Source organism: Channa argus, chromosome 12 (assembly GCF_033026475.1).
Source record: "Channa argus isolate prfri chromosome 12, Channa argus male v1.0, whole genome shotgun sequence".
NCBI classification, from domain to species: Eukaryota; Metazoa; Chordata; class Actinopteri; order Anabantiformes; family Channidae; genus Channa; species Channa argus.
The window spans coordinates 17,466,285-17,488,367 of record NC_090208.1 but is presented as its reverse complement, the minus strand read 5'-3'; the positions used below and the strand labels follow the sequence as shown (position 1 = coordinate 17,488,367).

Genomic DNA, 22,083 nt, shown 5'->3' with positions numbered 1-22,083 from the left:
TTCTTACCTTCTCTTTTGTGGCCACGTTCTTTGTTTATGCTATGCAGCCACTCAGGGGTGAACACAAGAGGGTGCTGTGATTCAGGTACTAAGATTTCCTGAACGGTACGACCTCCTGGAGCAATACATTTTAGGGCCAGCCGGGGGCAGCGTGCAGAAAAGGGCACCACCTGCAGGTAGAAGTCATTACTGCGCAGGAGCCTCCAATCCAAGGTGGATAGCTGGACGACCACCTTCTCACCCAGACACAGTGGCCAGCCGGAGTGAACGAACAAACAACCCAGGTACTGAGACTGACATAAGAGGAAGAAAACAGGGATATTAAAAGTGATTTTATAAAATCATTTTTATGAATGAAAGTTTTTTTTTCTTTTTTCTATACCTCTTTGGGTTGTGTAGTGCACCCACGACCCTTTAGAAATCTGGGTCCCCTCTTGCCAAAAACTACTCTATTTAATGCTCACGTGCGATCTTGTTTTCCCATTGACAAACGAGAGCCCACGTGAGCCAGTTGGAACCTGTGTTTGGCTTAGTTGTTTTGAAGATTTAAATTTCTAAAACTGACACCAGACCAGTCAACAGTATTCATCAGCTCTGGCCAAATCCCACTGCCACACACAAATGTGAAACATGTGACTCACCCCGTGTTTTCTACTGTGTAAAACTGCTTAGCTTGCAGGACACTCCGAGAAGACCACGGGTCACTGTAGAGAGCCAGACAGAAACACCCAGATGACCAACAACTAGTAACTGCTAAAACAGCTAAACCAATACAGTGTTTCCAAGTGGAAAACAACAACAAGCAGCTCTGTATGAAAATCACATAGCACATGACAAAGCTACATCCCCCAAGAGTTTTTTTTTAATTTAGGTGAGGGAGAGTTGGCACCTAATGCTACTCTGTGCACCATTAATCAACAGACCTCTTTAGGATAAACACCTTATTCCAAACACTATTCCCACCTTAATCAATGTTGTGTCAGATCTATATCCCCTTTCTCATAGTCTGAGGTTAGAGGCTCATCCACAGCCTCTGCTGTTCCCAGTCACGTCTAATCGACTGTTACGGGGCTCCCTTCCCCCCTTTGTGCCCTCCAGACTCACGAGACGTGATCAAATTATATTCCTAATCGACTTCTCCTCCACCTTCCCCTTCTAGCTCTCTTTCTTTCCTTTAAGGCTGCCTCTTGTCTTTTCTTTTCTGCTTATAGCAATGTTTCGGGGAAGCAAACATCTTTTATCTGTCAGGATTCATATTAGCATTTAAAAGTTTGTGTGACTCTTCCTCTGCTAAAAACTTTGTTACATTCTGTAACGCTCTGTGTCCTGTGGCCTTCCTCTCTATGCTTACTTCTCTCTCAATGTACCCCACTGTTTGCTCCTTCTTCCCCACCTCCCATTTCTCAAACATTCCTCAATCAGTCTAGTCCTCAACCTCCAGCGTCTTCCTTTTGCATGCAGCCTCTGTGAATGAAAGCCATGTTCATTCTCTCCTGCGACTCCCACTGCTTCTCTGTTACTCATTCTCCTTTTCTCTCATAGCAGTAATAGACTCGCATATGGAAAGAATTATTGTCATGACTCACAGTTTAAGTCCTGGTCCAGGCAGCTCCACTCAGCGACAATGAAAACATGGTTTGCTTACAATGCCTGTGCATGTGTGTGTGTAGTCTAGCAAAACTGTATGGAGTAATATGAGAAGGTTCTTAGCCTCCAAGCTTGTGCTAAGCACTGTGCATTGCTTGTAGTCTGTGTGTTTCAGAAAGTAAGAAGAATAAAAACAATGCTGTTCAATATAAACCGCAGAGCTCGGAGTTAAGCACAAGTAGCATCTTCTTTGTCTTGTTTTGTGCACGAGGCAGTGAGTGCTAGAGATCGATACTATAGCCATATACTATAACCCTGCATCTCCTTTGTTGTGTTAGGAGTCTGAAAACTACAACCAGAACCTTTATTTATGCGTCATTTGACTCCATTTGATTCCTCTCTGTGCAGCTTCCCATGACATGAGAGTGTCTCTTTTGTCTGCGTGTCACAGCAGCTGGTAAATCTCAAGTTTCACCAGACAGTTTCACTAATTTTACTAGCCAGCCACAGTTTCAGAGCAGACTCGGCCCTTCACAGTTTCGTTACTAACTGTTGTAAGTTCAGACATGTGTCAAATTGTGCACGCTTTGAACTTTGCTTTTGCATTGGAGTCTTCTTGTTACCATGCGCTGTGACTGAAGACGTGACATTTGGATCCAAAGAACTAATGAGAACTTGAGACTGACTTTATGACTATGATAACTGTCTAAAAACTTTACTTGATACCTGCAAGGAAAAAAGTCTGTCAAGTTTTGACCTGGGTAAATTTCCCAAATTTTAATTAATAAAGGCTTCATTGGCAGGTCACCCTTTGCTCATATTTCTTACATTATAAAGGCTATTGCTCTGAAAAAAACTGTTCACATGTAAAACACCACCACAAAAGCACAAAACAACCAACTTGTAAAGTTAAGTGTTTAATTTAATTGTACTACTCAGCATTCAGAGATTTAAATACTTCTGTATTGCATATGACGACTTGTTTTAACTAGCCTAAAAAGACACGAAATCAAATGATGCCTTATGAAGACGTCAGCCTGAATTTGCCTTTGGGACTGCAGATTTGGCTCTAGTATTGCTTAAAAGGGCTTGGACCTTTCTTAATAGGTATTGGCTTGCACCAAAAAAGAAGGAAAGCATTATGAGGAATTATGGTCTCATTTGGATTTGCCCTTAAGATTTGAGACTGCATTTGGACTTGTACTTGCACTGAAATACACAAAAACCAAGAAAACAATTACAAACTTTTGTGAGTTGACTTGGATTTGATCTGAAAGCATTTACAAAACCTACAAGTGACCAGACTTTTTAAATTGCCTTGACATAGCACTTGTTGACAATGACTTGGACTTAAGAGTAAGTCAAGCCTACTGTAAAGGCCAGACTAAACAAACTAAAACATTGTCTCAACTGACTTGAGAGGTGCCTTTGGACTTGACTTCAACAACACTTGAGATTTCATAGTAGATCTTGAGACTCAGTTTGACAAGATGTAGGAATGACTTGGACTTGACATGAAGGAATTACAACCAAGCAAGGCCGAAAAAAAAAAAAAAAAAAAAATCAAAACACAGCTGACAGATTTCTCACGCTCTACTTTTGTGCGGTTGTTGAAATTCTGCTTCTGATTATACAACTATGTGCATGCAATATGTTTGCAGTTTGGAACTCACACAGGCATGCTGCTGGAGTTTGTGCAGGAGGTGTTTGGTGGGAACAAAGTAGTCCAGGAGGTAGCGAAGACTGTCGTGTTGATAGATCGACTCCAATACTGAAAAGACCTGCAAAGAAATTGACAAAAACAGTCAACACCACTCCATGTCATCAGTGAATATAGAACATTAGATGATTTATGGGCCATTTCAGTCTGGTGATAGCTAGTCATCTTCACAACCTGAGCTTCTCATGAACTAAGAAAATTCATTGTTTCAGCACTTTTGAGCGTAACAAATTGATTTTAGAATAGTTTAATTTGGCCAAGAGTGGGAGAATCTTCTCAACCCAGCAGCATGAAAATACCAAAAAATCTCTCATTCCATTAGCATTGTTTTATGGAAAAAGTTTTCTCCAGAGCGACAGAGAATTTAGAGTTGTTACTTTACTTGTCAACTTAGGACAAACTAATTACCAATTTCCCATAAACACTAACTGACACTGGGCCAAAGCCTTATCTCAAAGGCTCCTTAGTCCACTGATTTTTAGAGAAGATGTCCTCTTCCACTTAACATAATGTTTAGACTTCAAAACCAAAACAGTGTGCTGCTTTTGTTGAAACAAGTCATATCAAGCTTCAGATTTGAGGAAGCAGATTTAGCCTCACTTGACCTAGATTTTGTTTGTTTTGGCCGTTAGCTGTAGTTTATATCTGGGGAAGACCAAGATATCAGCACATAACAACACAATGCCCACATACTCCAACATAGCCTTATCTTATAATAGAATCTGCACCATTTCTATGCCCAGTATGCTACTGTTAAGATATGGGGAGGATCAAAGGTGCATTTGCTGGCGGGATTTACCTGGGAGAGGAGGGGTGGCGCTGTGCTCTCGAAAGGAGGATAAAGCGACGAGAGCGCCCCCTGCACACAATCTTCCATTGCCTCCGAACTCTGAGAGAGACAGAGATGGTAAGAGAGGAATTAATCCATAACTGGTCACTGAGTCAACTCTAATGTCTGTGTTTGTATTCAACAGCCAGCTTGTCTCACATTTTGCTGACACACAGACAAATATACACCCATACTTTACTTTCAACTTCCTGTTGTATAGTCTGGGGCGTGTCAAACACTTCCTCCAAGGCCCACTAAGAACCCCCAGAACAGAAGAGTACAGAAACCAGTACAGCTCATGAATACACACACAGACACACACACCATACATGCATTTACATTCACAGACACACACACACAACACTGGGCCAGCTAGTGAGGTGGAGGGTGACAGACCAGAACATGCAACACATTCAGTATTTATTTTTCTTCACTGGCTGTTGCTATGGTAACCTGCAGTGTTTTGCTCTGACTTTTCCAACTTCTTCCTTTCTCTCTCCCTCCTTTCACATTTCCTCTCCAACCTCCCATCTGCTTCTCTCTCTCTTTCTCTACATTACATTCCCCTCCCTGCTCTGTTTCTTTCTCATCTTCATTTTTTTAAACCCAACTTTCTTTGTTTCACCTCCATCTGACTCTGTGAATGACATCTGACAACAATTACATTGGGATTCTCTTCAACAGACGGCATATTGTGCTGAATAACTACAAGAACAGCAGGGATGGTCAGAAAGCCATGGGATAAAACCCAGAATGGGAGAACAGAGCATACGGAAAAAGAGCAAAGCCGCTAGTGGGAGAGCCAGGAGGGAATGAGCTGGTCGTGGTGCGGGGGTTTTATGGAAGGCCCAGGTTCACAGTATTTGAAAATAATTTTTTGGGTTTGTTTTTGTGTGTAGCGGAGGAGTGTGGTAAGCCACAGAGGAGGATAGAATGATTTTTAAAAACAAAAAAGTATTTAAGACATTTCTAGCTTATCAATTAATAACTGCTGGTGCAAAATTGAAATGCACTGACATACTAAATCAACAAATCAGAATTTGAAGCAATTGCAATTAGTTTTGACTGAATTCTGTGGAAGAGAGACAGAGAGAGAGACAGAGAGAGAGAATGAAAATTGAGGCAACTGTAGAGGAGGAGAAAGTTTAAGAATCATAAACAAATCACTGAAGTATCAGTCAGTTGTACTTGTCAGTTCTTTACTTTTCAGACTTGTTAGCCTTTATGGCATCGACAGTTTTCCATAACAACAGAGATGTTTCGATGAGACAAAACGTAGACAAATGTCGCAAAACACTGGTAAATGTTTCAAAATCAGTGCAGCTCAAAGGTCATGTTAGTCTGTTGGCCCTCAGTGAACAAAACCACCAAATCACCAAGAGGCTTGTTTTGGAAACATTGTAAAAGACCCAAGTGTCCATTTTAATGATTTATTTTTAAACACGCTGAAATGTTTCTGTTGGTTGGCTTATGGAAGTGTTTAAGAAAAAAAAAAAGCCTTAAGTCAGTAAGTGAAAAATACAGCCAAAAACCAAAAGGAAATGGTGCATGTCAAACCATGTGCATGGGAAACGTTTAATTCAATTTATGGCACTGCATTATCATATTCTAAACAATACTGTAACCAGAATTTAATACTAGATAATACTCTACTATATAATAATAGAATTTGATACTTTATGCAGGACATCTTTCTAATTAGGCTAAATGTTTAAACCGATCACCGTCCACTACTATAAGATGATGTGTACTTGATTAGACCATAGTAAGCAGCGGTCTGTTGGACAGCATTTTGTAATAGGTGCAGTGGTTGTAAACGTGGTTCACACTGCCTTGGCTCACTGACAAAACATACATAGTCTAGTATAAGCACGGGGGGGGGGAAGCCAGCAGGAACTTCCTCTTAGACTGAAGCCATTTAAAACATCCCATAAGACGGGAGTTAATTTGAAGTAAATCTAAAGTAAAGTAAAACATGCTGCTGATCAATGCAATGACTTTTAATTTGTTTTCTCAAAGACAAAAATAGAAGCCAACGTGTAAAAGCTTCTGTATATTCAGCTTCGCAGTTTCAGGACTTTCAGCTCAATAAAGCCCATCAGGATCAAATATGTAGCTCGTGTCAGAGAATCTGTCACTACAGTGTCAAGTGTTGGTACAAATAGGCCTCTCAGGCTTGAAGTGCACACTTGCAATAAGTCAGTCCTCATTCTGAAACTGGCAGAATAGCTAAATGCCACATAGCTTAGAGAGTAACAATCTAGATGGCCTGTAGTAACATTTGTTTGGAATGTGTACAATTGTGTGCCATGAGCCCCCTTTTCCCACCATTTCCCTCGCAACATTTGCTCTCTTTGTGTGTATGCCTGTACACACAGGATATGCCACCACTTACAACCAAACAATGGCAGTTAAAATGACGCTTTTCCCCCAGACCTCAAAATGCTGAAAAATGAATGTTACTTATTTCTGGGAAATCTGGGGTAATATTTTAAGCAGCACAGCAATGTTGTGTGTGTTTTGTGGATAAATTGTTGCTCTTGGTTCACAGTACCAATGAATCAAATGCAATTAGAGACATTTTTTCTATCATATATGCCCATGAACCAAAGCCTCCCCGGTGAAACGTTTTTTAGATTAGATTTCATTTAAGAGGTACTCCAGGAGGTACTACAGGTCTAATTCAGTTACCCTGCAAGCAGACACTAAGTGCTGAATAACCCAGGTAGTGCACGTCAACCCAGACAAAAAAAAAAAGAAAAATGAAAACCTTGAAATGTAATGCAACTACAAACACTGCATTTACATCACGTAATGCTACCAGCACAATCTCCAATGTTCTATAGAAAACCGCACACACATTATCACTAAATAAAACCAAACTAGAGAGAAGAACTGATCTAAGTCAATCTATTTTAGGCATATTAACAACAGCCTTCAACAGGGAAGTGCACGTTTCTACTTCTTCTATTTGATTTATAGGTTAGTAGACTTCTTATTAGGCGGTTGCTTAGTTCGTTTGTTTATCAAGCATTTCACAGTTCTAGGAAATAGCAGGGAAAGTTCCTTTTAAGTCAAATATGCAATTGGAGCTAAAAACAGGAAGTGCAACAGTGCATTTTATTTTTGTTTATTTATTTTTAATGATTTTAGCAAATAAGAATATAGTAAATAATGTTTGCTGCTCCCTCGGAAAACTCCACTGTGATGCCCTTGAGCACAGCCCTTATCCCAAGTGCTGGAGCTGCTCAGTGGTCAGCAGGTCAGACTGTGCTTTTTCTGGGCAGCTGCCAAGAGAACCTGTCACTCACTATGGAGGTTGTGATCGTGGTCAACCTGCTTTTCCAGAGCTACCCCAGATCATATTATCTAAACTACTACTAATGTCATCTGGAGGCAAGAGATGTATTATAAAATAGGGAAGTCAGAGAGAAGTTTAAAAGCATTATTGCATATTTGCACGCAAAACTAAAGCCATGGGGAGCAAGTTAAAAATTGGTGGAGTTGCCCTGTAAGTACAGAAAGAAACAGAACATGCTTGGTGGCCTTCTGCAACAGTCACTGTGTTCTTACTTCCACAAGCCCAGCTTGTGTTCACCACTTTACAGCAGTGCATAGAAAGCTGCTGGAGAATAAGAAAGCAGGCACAGCCAAACGTCACAGTACAAATGTGTCAGTAAATAAATCTTAGATAAATAAATGCACTTCGGGATGCATAGATTTTGCACTACCTTCTGTGGGTAGCATGAATCCGACTTAAATATTACTTTTTAAAGTAAAGAAAATTCATATATACCTTCCTTTATAAAGCTAAAGTCCCTGGTTTGAACCCCCTCTGTGTGGAATCTGCATGTTCTCCCTGTGCTTGTGTGGTTTTCTCCGGTTTCCCCCCACAGTCCCCCACACAGTCCCCCCACAGGTGACCCTAAATTGCACCTAGGCATAAAGTGTTGTCTGTCGGAGTAAGTCTCTCAGTGTTGGCCCTGAGATAAACTGGCGACCTGTCCAGGGTGTACCCCACCTCTAACCCCACACAGGATAAACAGAAGATACAGATAATACAGAAAAACTGACTATGTTAAGTCGGGAAAGCAAACCTCTTAATCTAAATGATCCACTGATCTAAAAGATCCATTGGATTAGCTTGAAAAGATTTGTCACAACTAAACTGTTTTTCTGAACTAGAGGATGTAGAAGTCCTTTAATTTTCTAAATGTGGGTATTGTAAAATTAATACAGATATCAGTACTTTGAGCTGACGACTGAGTTAATAGAGGATGACTTACTGCCTTTGCTCAGCATCATTTACAGTCTACGGTTATTGTATCACCAGAAAATTGTGTGTGTGTGTGTGTGTGTGTGTGTGTGTGCGTGTATGCGTGTGTGTGTGTGTGTGTGTGTGTGGCACGTGGAGTGGTGATGGGGACAAACAAAAGAGTGTGCATGAGTGTACATCCTCCTGTTTGTGTCAAATATGGAACCAAAGTAAAGAATCGGGGTATGTCATTCTTGCGTCAGACTTCCTGTCTTTCTCCCCTGTACGTAGATTGAAACGGAACAGGCAGTGGTTGTTTCCCAAACAGATGCTTGGCACAGATAGAAAAACAGAGACAGACATGGAGACACTGGAAAAAAGGAAATCAAACAGACTGATGAAGAGAATGAGAATGATTCAGGTGGAGAGTGTATTTTTATAGCAAGTGGCTGACTGCTTTAACTGTGATCTGAGAAACAAAAAATTATAAAGAGCAACAGAGAGACAGGGACTGAAGGTTCAGACATAAAGAGGAAGAGAGAGGAAGAGGAGGCTGACCAGTGAGAGAGATTGATGGCAAATGAGAGCAACAGCAAACATAATAGAAACCAGATGTAGACCCCTACTGTACATGAAGGAAAGGAAAAAAAGAGAGTGATAGAGAAGAGAGAATGGTTGGGGGGTGGGGGCTTGATTAGGAGAAAAAATGAGAAAGATGCAAACAGAGAAGAGGTGTAGAGAGGAGCCAGGAAAAAGAAATGGACAGACAGACAAAGGGAAAAGAGCTGATTTCCTTTCTTTAATCTTCCTGTATAATCTAAACTGACCTGCAGCAGGTCAAAGAGGCCAAATTGTTTTAGACTACTTAATCTCTACAGTCAGCCACTGATTAAAGGCATCAGATGAGATTTCCAAACCATTGTCTGTATGTGAGGCTGCTGTATGAAGATAATTGAGTATGGCAGTTTGTCACATACAGGATAGTGATGTTATTTTTTTAGTTTTGTGTGAAGCATCTTGAGATAAACAGGTAAAACCTCACTAGACCAGGTAGACAGTTACCTTGCTAACTTAGCTGCCCCATCAGTACAGAATAATAGTGTAACAATCCTCCAAATCCACGTTTTGATTTAGTTCTTGGTTTTTGAGTCAGTTCAGACCTCCGTTTATGTTTTGTTTTTATTAACCAACAATGTGGAACACTAAGCACCATAGGGCTGAGAAAAGGCTGGATACACTGAACACCCAGCAGGGAAAAGTGTGACAGACAGTTCATTTTACTCCTAAATAGACACATTGTTGTCTTCTGAATGTAAGGCCTGTTTGTTTTTTTACAATTTGAGACTAAATTCTCAATTAATAAATTACTATTTGGCCTCTTGGATGCTCAAAACAGTATAACATAAAGACAATATTATCACATTTTTCTGTTGATATTGGGATATTAATATTGTTGATTATTGCTGATGTGCACATACATCATTTTGTCTTTTCTGTTTTTTTCTGACTCCGATTTGCTCTTCTTCCCCTATTCACGAGGGAAATATCTGTCATCCGATAAAGGGTCCACTTTTTTCACCAGCTAGTCACTGTCTTTCACAGCTTGGTGTTGGTCAGGCGGTGTGTTTATCAGAGCATTTTGACTAAAAAGAGCAGCCAGCTGGAATCTCAATGCTCAAAGCTCGTGACATTGAGATTGAACTAAAAGAGCATAGTTGCAGGCACCAAAACCATAAAGCTAAGAGGAATATGTCACTGCATGTCACACCTGTCACACTATACTGTTCTAAAATATTAGAGCAGCTTATACTCAGAATTTAATTAAATTTCAAAATCATGCTTACAGCTGTATATTCTGAACTTTAAGGTAATGTAAAGATGAAAAGGGAAATTGATCAAAGATCCTGCTTGGATGCCCAGGAAGATGCCAAATAATCAGTTTTCGGTCTGCCTGCACTTTGTACATCACAGAGAATGGAAATACCCTCTGCCACATACTCCTGGCAAAGAGGCACTAATTCGTGTGTGTGTGTGTGTGTGTGTGTGTGTGTGTGTGTGAGTGAGAGAGAGAGAGAGAGAGACTGTGACTCTGATGATGCATTTTTACACCTATGTCTATGTGTCTGTAGACAACATTCATTTTTCTTGTGCTCATTGTTTTTCCTTTTTTAATCCTTTTTGAACGTTTATTGTTTGTTTGTTTTTTTTGCTCGCACAGCTCTGTTCAAAGTTATGCATTTATTATTATGAAGTGCCTGGCATTAGTTCAATTGCTGTGTTCTTTTGTGTACATCTGTGCAACTCGTTTAAAACCAAAACTTTCCCAGTCGGGCATTGTGGAAGATGAAACTGTCCTCCACATGTTCTTCGTTTCCTGGGGTCCATGCCATCCCTTGTTCCCTCTTTCTTACTTTTTTCCCCCTTTCTCTCTCTCTTCCCTTTTCTCCCAGGGTCAATTTGGAAAATGTGGCATCACTGAAACCACCATCGCTGCAGTCCAAGTCTCCTAAAATAAAAAGTAACCCTAGCCTCCTCTTTTATTCCGCTCCTTCCCGCTCCAGTTCTCCCTTTCCCTCTCCTTTTTCTCTCCCTGTCCCTGCCAAACTGCTCCACCCTGCCAACACACAGCAGCTGGACTATAATCTAAATCTATCCTTTGTTAATTTTGTTCTTAGTTTATGTTGTTTTTACGCGCGCGTGTGTGTGTGTGCTCGCATGTGTCTGCCTTCTCCCAGTCTCTCTGCCACTGTGTGTCACTGATCAGGCCATGAGTGGGTGGGGATGGTAAACAAAATCCCAGGAGATGCAACAGAGAGAGCTCTTTTGCTCTAGTGAAGCCTCTGATTCTCTCTGCAAGTCAAAACCACAAAAATCACCAACGTCACACCATATAAATCGTGCCATAATTTGCTGCCAATGGGATTTGACAACTTTGCAAACTACAAACAGACAGTTGTAACTGCTGACTAAACGTCTTCCCAAATCAAAAGCATGCGTTTGTGAGAAGCAAATGATTAAAAGTGTAATATATGTAAAAGTGATGCTGTTTTGAACTTAACAGTTTAATATGCAGACGTGTGTTTAAAATATCCTATAGAAAGTATATACAAAACATAAAAGTATAATCTAAGGTAAATTTTAAGACTAAATTTAAAAACATTGTCATGGGTCAAAAACAGAAAACCCTATTGTATGATATTATTAACCTAAGTCAGCAGACATTCACTTTGTCCCTGGCAAAGTTTTGAAATGTTACAGCCTGAAAAGAAAGCTCATGTTCTTCTTATTGGAAAATATGTTTACCATTTTCAGGCAAACTTGACTTCTCCAGACTTACCATGACTTCAGTTAGGAAATCCTACATTGTCCTCGGCTCCTTTCATGGATCCACTTCCTCTCTGTATTCTCCGCGAAAACTCTCTTCGATCACTTCAGATCAAAATCCATAATGTCTCTCGGAGGATTTTTTTTCCCCCTTAAATTTTTTTTTTGTAGGTTTTTAGCGAGTCAACCAAGTCTTCCTCTCTTCCCCTCCAATCTCACAGCTAGTCTGGGAATGTCCAAGCTGCATTTTTTTCTCCTCTCTTTCCCTCTGCCCTTCAGTCCCACGCACTCCCACATCCCTCCCCTCTCCTCCCCTCTTCTCCTCTTACCTAACAAGAGCACTACAGTCTGTCTCCACACTCAAACTTTCCATCTTCCCCCCTCACAGCAACTGAAATGAATAGACAACAAAAACCGTTACTCCACCCAGGCATAATTGCAAAAAAAACTTCTAAGGTTTTATTGTTCAGCTAATGGTGAAATTGCATATTCTTTCTAATCAGTAAGAGATTGAATCTATTTGTAGCTCAGCTTAATTTGCCTTAAGAGGTTTCAAATAAAATCTTCAAAAGCTAAACTGTGTCATATTGGCACAGGACTGCCATGTTTTACTGTGTGGAACAAACGTGCCAAAATGCATTTACCAATGGCTTTTTTTTCTAGAATGACTCTCTATCCCACCCAAAAACTACTGTACTTTCAACATAGGACAATGACTTGAAAGTCATTGCTGGAGAAGACATGATATCATGGGCTTAAAATCTTAGCTATAGCTCAAATGCCAACGCCTGCATTTCCCATTGTGCAACTCAATAGAATATTCATTGGAAAACAATCTAGTTAACTGCATGCACCAATTTTGCAGGCTTTATTTTAAAAATACTCTCAAAACACTGATTTAAAAGCCACATAGCAGATCAACATTAAATAACTGTTGCAAAAGTTAATTCTTTCCATCAAAACTAAACTGAACGTTTTTCAATAGCCAGTCTTGATCGGATACACTTAACTTACTCTGTCTCTGTCTGAGAGTATGAGAAAGTCAATGTTATAGTTAAGGAGCCCTTTTTAAGAAATGTACTGCTCAATAATCCACTATAGGGAGTTTTACTCTAACCTCTGCTATTTTTTATAATACTTATGATTAGCTTGGTAAAATACGACGTCACAGCCTTTTAAAAGTTCCTAATGGAACTATCGCTCAAAGCAATGTGTTTAAGTTATCGTCTTCTGTAGACCTGCAGAGGAGAAATGTTTATAGCATGGTGTAGGACGAATTACTTTTTCCCGTTAAACATAGTCACATTTTAGCTTTTACGTGTTATGAGTCACTATTTCTTATGGCTTTCATTTCTTTATTTCCCCATAACAGTCCAACACTGGTTGCTATAGCACTGCTAAAATCAACCTTAGGTTAGTTTTTTCACCCAATTTGAACATCCATTTTAACAGAGCAGCACTGCCTCCTGCTGTTTTTTATATAATGCTACAATAAGGAAAAAGGAGGAGAAAAACTGTGCTGTAAACAGGTGTGTTATAGTAAACCCGTTCATAATCATTTAAAAAATTATTGAACAAGTATCACTACAATGGGTAAACATATAGTATATCTGTTTGATTTCTTAGATGATTTTTAGTAAAGTATTCATTTATTCTTGGCTCAGTTACAGGAACAACGCAGCAGTATTTCAAGTTAATTTCTTTCACTGTTCTGTGTTCAGAACTACATGACTTATTATGTTACTGATGTTATTACCTGATTGTTTTTAGCAAAAATGTAACAATGACCAAAAAATGATTTTGATGTCAAAAAACAAGGAGAGTGAATAGCTGCACGTCATCTGTAAAGGGATGTTTAAGCCTTTTTAAATTAAGAGGTGATTCTAATGTTTTGTCGTCTGTATTTAAAATGAATGAATGGGCCAAAACATAATATTAATATGATTTGGCATAGTTGTTGAAAGCTGTGACAATGCACAAACCTGAGAAACACACCTGACGAGGAGGACTAGAAAAACCAGGAAAATTCCATCAACTTCTTAACAATTGAATACGCAGGAAGATCATCACCTAACCACAACATTTAATTTTCTTTAGGCCATAACTAGTTTACAGATGTTTCTTTAAATTTGTATATTTGATTAAACCATTGTAAGGCAATTTGTCAGTATAAAACAAGTTATGTAAAACAAAGAAAGCAGTAAATCTTCACTTGCGAATGTTTGCCCATTTGAACCACTGAACCAGCATTTTCATTCACTGCCAGATTTTGAAATAATGGCCGCTTATATAGCGCTTTACAAAGTTGCTTCTCACTCACCCATTTACACACAGTCATGGCGGCGGCTGCTATGCAAGGTGCTCACCTGACCCACCGGGAGCAACTTGGAGTTCAGTGTCTTGCCCAAAGACAAACCACTGACGACATCGTAGAAAGAAAAAACTACCTTTTTTCTACTATTGTAAAAAAAAAGTACTATAAGACAGGACATAAAAACAAGAGAAGGGTGGGGATTTTAGAGAGCATGCTATTAGAAAACAGAGAATAAAGAAAATCTTGGTTTTGTCTACATTATCAAATGATATCCAGAATAAACATGTGTACATGTTATTTGTCCACCCTTTGGAGGAAACTAATTTAAGCCGCTTCTATTCTCAATGTTATTCTTTTGGTCATTACCCAGAGCTCATGACCCTAATAGGTGAGGGTTGGAACATAGATTGAATGGTACATAAATGAAGATACTTAATTAAAATAGTTAAGATGATACTTAACTCCTTCTTCACCACAACAGTTTGTGTATTTTTGTTTAAATAATTATTTTGGTTTTAGTTTCCTTTATTTAATCTGGTAAAGTCAAGCATTGACAACATAGCTACAAATCAGAATAAAACACAATGGTTCACCCTAAGTGGCATTAAGTAAAACAATTAAGCTTCAATAAATGAATGATAGGATTCTTATGTCATTTTAAATTGTTAAATCAGAACAATTAAAAACTTTTGAATGTTGTTTACACTGAGCTTTTGGAGCAATGTAGTCAATTGTATCAATCCTCATACACTTAGCCACATTCTTTATATGACCTGTTGCTGTTCTTACTGGTTCTTTTTAATTAGTAGAAATATTCTTTAAAGTAGTACAAATACATTAAGAATTAAAATTGTTGTTTAAATCATTAATGCACTCAAGCATGTAATCAGTTACATCTTAGTTAAAAGTAATAGTACTGTCTGATAAATCCTTCTTCACAAAGATTGAAATGTTACGGTTTGGTTGGTTGATGTTGGATTATGAATGTAACTGTCAGATCATAGTTGAGGATGTTGTCTCTGATGCTGACTTATGTAAATTTGTAAGCCTTTAGTTTATCTCTGCTAATTATGCAACAGTCTCTCCATGACTGTTGATCATACTTTAGCTCATTGTAGCATATAGATTGAGTTGCCACTGAAAGTGGTACATGGGAAATTAAATCAGCATAGCTACAGAACATAGTTACTAGAAACCAGAACAACAGAAGGATTCAGTCCTGCTGAATGTATTTAAAGATGCAAAGATCAGATATTGTTTAAAATATTTATTTCAAAAACATTATAAAAATACATAATGCAATATGCAAAATCTGGTACAGGGCTGCACAATATTTTTTCTTTCTGCTATATATATGGAACATCCAGACTTAGCTAAATCTGGAAAGAATTGTTCTTGAATTATTAAGGTTATTCAGTATTTGTTGTTGAAACAGGGGAACCTGGAGACATATCATGTAAACTAAGTATTTGCTGCTGACTTTCACTGTGTAAACTATACTCATGTTAACTTCCTTTAGTTGTAAATAGATAAGATTGACTGTTCACTAAAAAATGTGTGCATTTAAGGAACAGTGCTTTTGTAGCACCTCCATGTACACTAGCTGTGCAACTGCCCACAGCACACAAACCTAAGCAGGTGAGCGCTGTGACTGATCTTTTGAAGTAACTTTGGAAGGAAAAATTAAGTAGTTTAATACAATTTGTTAACTTACTACCCCAAGTACTGTCGAAAATCTTGTTTTCAAAATAATTACATATAGCGTCATTAATTTGCCTCATACGTCCTGCGATGTGAATATGGCACATGTTTACATCTCAGTGACAATGCTCAAACGATATATCGTGCACCTCTAATCTGGTTATAAGTCTTAGCTTTATTAGCAACTGGTTAATTGCATCTGTACTTGCACACACATAAAATTGTTGGCCAATAAAGGCTCAACTGTTAAGGTCAACAATTTCTTCACAACAAATAAAATTATAATATTAATTAGAATAAAATTTAAATAATGCAAAAACACACATCTGCCATTTGCTGGCATCATTGATTGACAGGTAAGGAGAAAAAAAATTATTTGTTTTGTGTGTGTCACACAAAACAAGAAACACAAATGTAAATTGTGTCATGGCATAAAAAGTAATTATTGTCAGACATGATTGGACCTATTTTAAGAGGAGGAAAGGAAACCATGTTCCTCATTACTTCCTCATAGCGTTTTCACATAAAACTTTTCTTACATTAGTACATCTTTAAAAATTATGAATTATAAATATTTTTCCAGCATCACAGTTTATGAATTTAATGTCTCCTGGGCTTGCCACAGAGGTACAAAGTCATGATATTTCTGCTTGATGTTAGTAATATGAGCCTAAGAAGTAACTTAAGGCCAAAGCCTTAGTCAGGTGATTCACTTGGTTTTTTATATTTGTATAGGTTTTTATTAGTTCCTGTTGTAATAGTGTTTCTCATTTGTACCCCATTCTAGCCATTTAAATTTGAAAAGACACTCAATGTATTGGCCTGCAATTAAGTAAGTCATAGGAAGAAATGGATTACACACAGTATAAGATCTAATTATTAATAATAATTATCTTGTTAAGATTCAGATTCTGTAAAAGATGTGGAAGTCCAACACTCCTACGTTTATCTCTTTTATCTACGTTAATTATGGGATTTCTGATCTAATGGGAGTTTCACTTTCCTCATAGCAGAGCCAGGCCTAGCACACCCGCAGTAATCAGCAGAGCTATAGGGGAGGATGGGAGAACAGAAAAACAATGATTGGGCATTGTATAAGTTTAGCACTTTTACAGAAAATGCTGGACAATCATTTAAGCTTACCTTGCATCAGGGATTGCTGCAATGTGATGCCATAATTAGTAGTAGAGGGGGAAGCGGTGGTGTTAGTGCCATTGGTAGTGGAAAGACTATTGATGACTGTAGTGTTAGGATCTCCCAGATCTGTAACAGTGCTCTTTAATACAACGTTGGGGGATCCCAAACTGTCAGAAGCTGAGAGAACAAGCAAAAGTCAAGATTACAAATTTGTTTTCAGCACATGGGAACATAATATTCAAAGTAAATATGATGTGTTAATGTGTATATTTAGCAGGTTATCTTACCGCTGTTGAAAGTTCCAGTGGCGATTTGGAATGTCGCGCCTACTGGTGTTGCCTTAGTGCCTGCAGATGGGACTGTGGCCGCAAATGTGCACTGGATTCTGCTTCCATCGACCCTGCCCCTCACAGAGTTCACTGGCAGCTGCAGAGCAATGATATTTTTATTGCTGTTAATGGAGGAGTTTCTTTAATAGCATTTACTTTTTGTGTGTACTTATAGAGAAGCAGAACTCACCGTAGCCGTGGTCAAAATGCCACTGTCGAGGACAGTGCCGATGAATTTAACAACTCCGTTGTTGTTTGCACACACATAGGTTGTTGCATTAGCAGCCTGTAGTTAACAACCAGCAACAGTTTACTTTGATGACTTTAAACTATAGGAATGACTCAGAGTTTCTCTTTATGTTACTTTGGTTTGTAAGTGATAGAACTTGACCTACCAAAGTGGTGCCAGGTGACAAAGAGGCAGCGATGTAACCTGCTGAGATGCCAGAGAGGGAAAACTGAAAGTTTTGACCGCTCAGCTGCTGGGCACCAAGAAAGAAGCATGATCCATTTGTGGAGGGGTCACATGAAGATGGCTGAGCTGCACAGAGTTGTTCTTTCCCACAGCCTGTTCTGGAAATGGATTCCTGTGTGGGAAACAAGAAGTTTTTTAGTGGGCTGGATAACTTGAGTTGAGTTGAACACAATTAATACAAGTGACTTTTATGGTTCTTTTGTAATTTATTCCACTATGATATTTACTCACATTAAGAGCATCCACTGTGGTGTTGGTAGTCAGTGGTGGAGCCACTGTTGTGGTTGGAGCTGCTGTTGTACCATTTCCTGTAGTTGAAACTGTAGCGTTTGGAGCTGCTGTTGTACCATTTACTGTATTTGAAACTGCAGTGGTTGCTGTTGTACCATTTCCTGTAGTTGAAACTGTAGCGTTTGGAGCTGCTGTTGTACCATTTACTGTATTTGAAACTGCAGTGGTTGCTGTTGTACCATTTCCTGTAGTTGAAACTGTAGCGTTTGGAGCTGCTGTTGTACCATTTACTGTATTTGAAACTGCAGTGGTTGCTGTTGTACCATTTCCTGTAGTTGAAACTGCAGCGTTTGGAGCTGCTGGTGTAACATTAGTTGAAACTGTAGTGTTTGGAGCTGCTGTTGCGGCATTTCCTGTGCTGGAATCTGTAGTATTTGTAGTTGCTGCTGTATTTTGTGCTGTTGCTGTGTTTATTGCTACAGCTACCATAAACACCACCGTAATGATCAGTCTGGCGTCCATCCCTAGAGCAGGCAGGGCAGAAGTATTGTTAAATAATATGTGACACTTCTAAAGTTAGTTGTGTGGTACCAGTGACTGTACTGTATTAGCTGAGCTCAAAGAAAATATTTAAAGGTGCTATAATTTACTAAACATAATAACAAATAACATCTGTCAGTGCATTGGCAAATATTAAACATGATATATTATTTGGTAAAAATTCACTGTGAAATGTGTAAAATTATGTAAACCCATAATTTAACAATATTTATTATGAATGTATTTTAATTAATACAGGCAAGCACATGTCTAATATGACAGGAAAGTATTTAGGATAAAATACAAAACTCGTGCTGCTTTAGTGTTGCCTTGGCTTTCATCACGTATGAGAAGTTGCTTTGAAGAAGCCTCAAGCTTTACAAGAGTTCACCTAATTTTCATATTCATAATTAATAATAAACACGTATTATACTTATGTATAATAATACATAAGAACCCAACATAAAAATTTACATTTGCACAGTTTGCTAAAATTACCTTTGGGATCACCTTACAACTGAGTAAACTTACACGTAAACTGTTTTAGGGCTAATAGTCACAGTCGTAGCTTAACAACCATCATATAAGTGTGATGCAAATCGACTGCCACCCTTCTCTGTTCCACAGAGAAAGCAGAGATGGGAGGGGCACACCAGAGGTGGCACTCATCGCAATAGAGATATGAATTTGTATATGTTAGGGTTTGTTCAAAGTAATTTAGTAATTGTTTCCAACAATATAATGTTTGCCTGGAATTGTTTATGTAATGTGTATTTGTGAAGTGTAGCTTTGATAGTTTGCCTTTGTAGTTTACCTTTAAAGTTTGTTGACTAGTGGTCAAGGAAACAATGCAACGCTATATTATCATTATGTGATGAATTGCATTTCACATGAGTGTTTTTTCTGCATTGAACTCTATCTGCTTTGATCTCTGTTTCCAATAAATAGTGTGAACAAGGAAGAGCCCTTGTGCAAGTAAAAGACAAAAGTCGATTCATTTGGTTATTTCACTGTTGTTGGACTGTATTTCCAGGTGTTATCAGTGCTGTAGTGGTTGTTAGAACCCAACAATATACTACAAGCAAAAACTGATGATTGACTTGGTTTTAGCTTATCCTTTAAAATATGCCTTAATACTGATTCTTCGGATTGGTTTAAGGGATTTCCTTAAGATTATGTATAAAGAATATTACTTATTAATTTAATATGATTTATTATAGATATTAACCGCTGTTAATATGAATTAAAGTACTGTTAATATTGATATTTTTAATAAGTGAATAAGGGAAGGTGCCATCAACATTGTATGTTGTATATAATTAACCTAAACAGAAACCTTAAGTAAATAAATTCAAATCTATATATATTCCATTGACTACCCATATACCAATAGTAACTTAGAAATAAATATAAATCCACAGTATACATAAATATAGTTTTAACCTACCTGTAGATCTTCTTGTCTTCAGATCAAGTGAAAGATAAAGTTGGGTTTAGAAGCAAAGAGATCAACGCTTAAGCTCTGTGTAGTTTTAGTCTCAGGTGTCTTTACTAGTAGGCTCCCAGGTCAAGATGAGACACCTGTTGACTCAGTGAAACTATTTATACTTAGCAGGAGGGAAGGGTTTAAGGTATTGCAATCCCTGAAAAACAAGCAAAAACCTCTGTGACATCATGGATGTTTTAAAGAGGCGGAGCTGAGAGCAGGCATGTAACCAAGACGACTAACATGAAAGAGAGGACAAAAAACATTTTTGACATTGAAAATAGTTTTTGTTACTTTAATTTGTAGCTGTCATTACTTAATAGGTACAAGTCAAAATTCTTTTCAGGGGCAATTCTAAAATCAGTTTTATTAAAAATGACTAGAAATTGTATTCATGTTAGACAATTGATACTGTACTATTGGTGGAGTTCTGTACGTGCCATTTTATTATCCATGAAACTTTAATGTGTCTTAAATTAGTCTCACATATCAAGATTGTCCTATCAAGGAGACTCCACTCATTAGGAAACATGACACTATACATATAAAAAACAGGTAAAGTAGGTTGTGTGTCAGTTTGTGTATTTGTCATGTGTGAAGATTGTCAGTCATGAGACCAGTGACAGAATTAAAATAACTGGTTTGTGAATGGAAGCATTAGCGTTTCAATACACCCATTGTGTATGAAGTCTTATGTACACTTACCCTCCCTAACAACGAGAAGACAAAATCACACAACTTTAAAGTGACACTATATACCAACTGATGGGTGGTAGTCATTAAATGAGGAACGTTGGAATGCAGTGAAATGGGCTTCTTAAAATTCACGAATGCTAAAAAACTAGGTTCTGTCAAAGGAAAAGACTCCGAGGATATATCGAGATAAACTGATTGTTTTTTTTAACATTTGAATATTTGATATTCCAATAAACATCATTTACTGTCTAGATCTAAATTACAGGGTAGTGTAACAATAATTAAGGAATTGCAGAAGTGAATGCTGATGTCATTTCCGGTCATTTAGGACGATAGTACGAAGGTAGAAATGCTTTACATGCATGTTATTATGAGTCAGTCAGTGTGTTTACATGCCCTGAGGTAACCCAGATATAGTCTGCTTTGTCATTTAAGTTTCATTTTTGTCCTGCCATGTAAAGGAGAAACCAGGTTTCCATAATGAGGCGGGGATTTTACAGAAACCCAATTTTCCTTGTAGGTTTTACCTGGAAATACATTTGTTTTGTTTTTGTTATCTAAACAAAACAAGGAAATTAATCGGCTTCTTTTTTTTTGTGCACACGTGTGTGTGTGCTAAAAGCTGGAGTTGAAATCTTCACACAGTGATTTCTTCTCACTTTTAAATCCAGTTTGTACAAAGCCGGATTAAAAGTTGAAACTAACACCGTAGAGGTGTACTGAATAAATCACTTTCTACTGCACGTCTTTTCCAACTCTGGCAGTTTGCACTGTGAAAAAGATCAGCACGTTGTGGCAGACTGCTTGTCACTTAACACCAACACACGCATACACGAAAACAAAACCAAAACACTGTCTTCACTCACTATACAGCTATAATCTGTGAGGAATGGTTCCAGTATAAGTCAGATGTAGAGTCAGATGTAGAGTCAGATGTAGCTGCATGTGTATACAAATTTAAAGTAACCAACTAAGTGTAAGTCAACTTGTTCTCTGATTGCCAGGAAACCAAATTTATCTGATTGACTTGGTTAAATGCAATTCACCCTGGTTAATAAGTAGATCGCTAGGGTGTTTTCAGCCCTGGTAGCTTTAGCTAATTGCCCAACTTTGTATGAGCCAATCAAGGTTCCACAGTTTAGTATTTGTTTTATGTAAAGTGTGTTTGTGATGTGTCTTTGTACTGATGATGTCATTAGTGACATCATATGGCTTTGATAGTTTGGTTGCCTCTGTAGATTACCTTCTAAGCTTGACCAGTGGTCAAGGAAACAATGCAATGCTAAGGGTTTGTTGATGCAGTTCAGCTTAGCTACTGAAGGGACCAGACGTGACACTGTAGCTGGAGCAGAGGAACTGACTACAAGGAGGTTTGGACCTCAACAAGGTAGAAGAAAAAGGTTCTGTGTGTAGCTGTAGAGGCACACGGTTTCTTACCGAGTTCTGTGAGTTCAGACAT

General features: G+C 38.3%; 2 protein-coding genes across 5 annotated transcripts in view; both read right to left on the bottom strand.

Moving 5' to 3' along the window:
- The window catches only part of arhgef40 (Rho guanine nucleotide exchange factor (GEF) 40), a 37,466-nt gene extending 25,483 nt beyond the window's left edge, over positions 1 to 11,983 (bottom strand). For 2 of the 3 annotated variants that reach the window (XM_067523884.1, XM_067523885.1), the window contains exons 1-4: positions 11,729 to 11,983; positions 4,107 to 4,196; positions 3,261 to 3,368; positions 8 to 293 (exon numbers count right to left, since the gene is read on the bottom strand). In XM_067523884.1, the coding sequence (XP_067379985.1) occupies positions 8 to 293; positions 3,261 to 3,368; positions 4,107 to 4,196; positions 11,729 to 11,731 (487 nt within the window). In that variant the 5' untranslated portion in view covers positions 11,732 to 11,983. The remainder of the gene's footprint in view (positions 1 to 7; positions 294 to 3,260; positions 3,369 to 4,106; positions 4,197 to 11,728) is intronic. The other variant, XM_067523886.1, reaches the window with a different exon arrangement.
- Positions 11,984 to 15,281: 3,298 nt separating this feature from the next.
- Positions 15,282 to 20,049, bottom strand: si:cabz01007794.1 (uncharacterized). Of its 2 annotated transcripts, XM_067523624.1 has the most exons (8): positions 19,890 to 20,049; positions 18,286 to 18,426; positions 17,903 to 18,246; positions 17,592 to 17,783; positions 17,387 to 17,482; positions 17,155 to 17,293; positions 16,874 to 17,044; positions 15,282 to 16,778 (listed from the first exon to the last, which is right to left on the bottom strand). In XM_067523624.1, the coding sequence occupies exons 2-8, from the start codon at positions 18,422 to 18,424 to the stop codon at positions 16,735 to 16,737; spliced, it is 1,125 nt and encodes a 374-aa protein (XP_067379725.1). In that variant the 5' UTR covers positions 18,425 to 18,426; positions 19,890 to 20,049; the 3' UTR covers positions 15,282 to 16,734. The 2 variants fall into 2 exon arrangements, with proteins under 2 accessions (XP_067379725.1, XP_067379724.1); XM_067523623.1 differs by having other exon boundaries at positions 17,903 to 18,426.
- Between the last annotated feature and the right edge of the window lie 2,034 nt (positions 20,050 to 22,083).

Excerpts from the sequence above, each read along its gene's own strand:
- si:cabz01007794.1 (XM_067523623.1), bottom strand. The coding sequence starts at position 18,424 with ATGGACGCCAGACTGATCATTACGGTGGTGTTTATGGTAGCTGTAGCA. Across the intron at positions 17,483-17,591 it reads TGTCACCTGGCACCACTTTG|GCTGCTAATGCAACAACCTA; the intron begins GTAGGTCAAGTT and ends TGTTAACTACAG. Across the intron at positions 17,045-17,154 it reads CACTGGAACTTTCAACAGCG|CTTCTGACAGTTTGGGATCC; the intron begins GTAAGATAACCT and ends TTGTTCTCTCAG.